This window comes from Nematolebias whitei, chromosome 20 (genome assembly GCF_014905685.2).
Source record: "Nematolebias whitei isolate Nwh7 chromosome 20, NemWhi1, whole genome shotgun sequence".
NCBI classification, from domain to species: Eukaryota; Metazoa; Chordata; class Actinopteri; order Cyprinodontiformes; family Rivulidae; genus Nematolebias; species Nematolebias whitei.
In genome coordinates, this window is record NC_056517.1 from 38,836,659 (window position 1) to 38,839,399 (window position 2,741).

The following is a 2,741-nucleotide window of genomic DNA, read 5'->3' on the forward strand; positions in this document are numbered from 1 at the left end:
ATAATAATAATAATAATAATAATAATAATAATAATAATAATAATAATGTAGGTTAAAGTGGATTTATAAGTCCATCTAATCGTCATAATATTTTAAGTGAGCAGTGTAAATGAATAATTGAAGGCAGTGCGTGTTTAAATCAATCATTTGGTGAATATAAGACACATATATAAGACATATATATATATAAAATATAAGACATATATAATATAAGACATGTATAATATAAGACATGTATAATATAAGACATATAATATAAGACATGTATAATATAAGACATGTATAATATAAGACATGTATAATATAAGACATGTATAATATAAGACATATAATATAAGACATGTATAATATAAGACATGTATAATATAAGACATGTATAATATAAGACATGTATAATATAAGACACATATAATATAAGACATATATATATATAAAATATAAGACATGTATAATATAAGACATGTATAATATAAGACATGTATAATATAAGACACATGTTTCTGTCGCACCTGGTGAACACGTCCGGGTAGTGCGTCTTCTGGAAGGCCCTCTCCAGCTCCTCCAGCTGGTAGCTGGTGAACGTGGTCCTGTATCTCCTCTGCTTCCTCTTCAGCATCCCCTCCTCCGAGTCGCTGCCCGCGGACAGACACACGCTGTCCTCCCCGTCACGCACGTCCCCGTCCCCGGCGGTCAAGCTCTCGCGCTCCTCGTCCTTCGGGGACAGCGCGGCCGCGTCCCCGCAGCTCTCCTCCTCCTTCCCGGCGTCCTCCTCGAACTTGAGCGGCCCGAGCTCCACCAGCGCGAGGCCGCCGTCCTCCGAGGCCCCCCCGGGGCTCTGCTCGCCCTCGCCCCGGCTCAGGGAGGCGTTCTCCCGGTAGGACTTGCTGCGGCTGATGCTCACCTGCGGCGCCTGGCTGATCTTCAGCCCGTCGGCGGCTTGTTCCACGAGGAGCCGCTCCCGCTCCAGCTTCTCCGCGTGCTCGTGCAGGTACTTCCCTCCGGGTCCGTAGAGCCGGCGGAGCTTGGGGGGCAGGTGCATGTCGGCGCCCAGGGACAGGGGCTCTTTGGTCGGCCCTGCACGAACGATACAAGTAAAACAAGAATAAACATTTAACTCCAACGCGCAGCGAAATAAACTTAGAACGTTTAAAACCCGTTTGATGTTCGGAGCTGGGATCGAACTCGCGACCTTCTGCTTGGAGCTGAGCCGCGGGTGCCGCCGCTCCTGAGCAAAGTTCCCGCCAGTGCTCCCAGGTGAACTCACCGTCGGGCGCCTCCCCCCTGCCGGGCAGGAGCGGGAGGTTGTGCGGGCCGAGCCGGAGCTTGCAGGGGCTGCGGCGGCCCAGGATGCTGTCGATGCAGTAGGAGGAGAGCAGCGTGGGGGACTTGCTCTTCCTCTCGCGCTCCTGGAGCTCTTCCTCTAAGTGACCGCTCATGTTTTTATTTTGTTTTATTTTATTTTCACGCGTGGCCCCCCCACCCCCTCACTCCTCCGGTCCTCGTGTCGCTTCCCTCTCAGCTGATGACAGACAGCCGCTCCGAGCGTCTCGCGCCGCGCGTGTGTTCTGTTACCGCGCGCCTGATTGGCTCTGCATGTGTGCGCGCGTGAAGAAGAAGAGAGAGAGAGAGAGGCGCGAGGCTGCTTTATATGTTTTACCATTAAAGTTAATTTGAGAGGAGAGGAGATAAAACCCGACATGGACTTTTGTTTTGGGGGTTTTGTTTTTTCCTCCGGAACGAACTTAAAAACTGTCCAATAAATGAACACGTGGCTTTTTAACTTTTCCTCCTTTAGCAAAATAATAATTAATGTCATATAGCCTTAAAAAATAGGTTATTTATGGACGAGCTTTGATTTTATGTATATAAAGTGTTTAATTTACAACATATAACAACAAAGCAGCAAAATACAGGGTCGCCCCTGAGTTTTAAAGATGCACAATATCTGAAAAGGCAATAACATATACTGTAATTCTTGATAAATGTATATATTTTTTATTTTTGTTTGAACTCTGGATCTGTATGAGCAGCATAGAAACTGTGATTTATTGAAATTTAATTTAAATTCTCCACTTAGCACCATTTCATCAACTTTGGGAGGTTTTGTAAAATATACACAGAATGTGATGATTTGCTAAATATTTTTTATCCACAATGGATCTTAGGCTGAATGCGCTGAAAGAAAAAGTGCATATTTAAAAAACAAAAAGATAAATTGAGTAATTTTATGGCAGCATCACTTTAAGCAACAGTTGACCAAACATCTGAGGAGACATGACTTTTGCATGTCGACCCGTTTTTCTTCTTCGCTGGATTTTTGTTTGCTTCTTTATGAACCAAATGTTTTCTTGATGAGAGGTGGCCTGCAGGCAACACCTCCATCACAGAGGGACCAATGCACCCCCATACCATCAGAGAGGCAGGCTTTCCGATGGTCTCCCTCCTTAATGTTTTGCAGAGAAGACGACAGTCGTTCTGGGTGGCGTTGGTGAACTTTGTTTACACACAGATGTTTGTGCACAAGAACCAGACCTGGTTTTACTGCAGCGGCCCCCGGGGGCCCAGAAGATCACGACCATCATGACTTTCAGAGCCAAACATTCATCCCTCATTTTGTCTCTTAGTTTAAATATTTGACATATTTTATACATTCTTCTGTAAAAACAAAATGTATATGAGATTAGCTGATTATTGCATTCTGATTTTTTAATTTTATATTTTCAACAAACTCCTTTTTTTTT

The 2,741-nt window shown here is 44.4% G+C and overlaps 2 protein-coding genes across 2 annotated transcripts in view; both read right to left on the reverse strand.

Moving 5' to 3' along the window:
* The window catches only part of arxa (aristaless related homeobox a), a 6,128-nt gene extending 4,496 nt beyond the window's left edge, over positions 1–1,632 (reverse strand). The window contains exons 1-2 of the mRNA XM_037694158.1: positions 1,265–1,632; positions 510–1,074 (exon numbers count right to left, since the gene is read on the reverse strand). Of these exons, the coding sequence (XP_037550086.1) occupies positions 510–1,074; positions 1,265–1,436 (737 nt within the window). The 5' untranslated portion in view covers positions 1,437–1,632. The remainder of the gene's footprint in view (positions 1–509; positions 1,075–1,264) is intronic.
* hgd (homogentisate 1,2-dioxygenase) overlaps positions 1–2,741 on the reverse strand; it is a 21,057-nt gene that overhangs the window by 10,771 nt on the left and 7,545 nt on the right. The window lies entirely within an intron of this gene.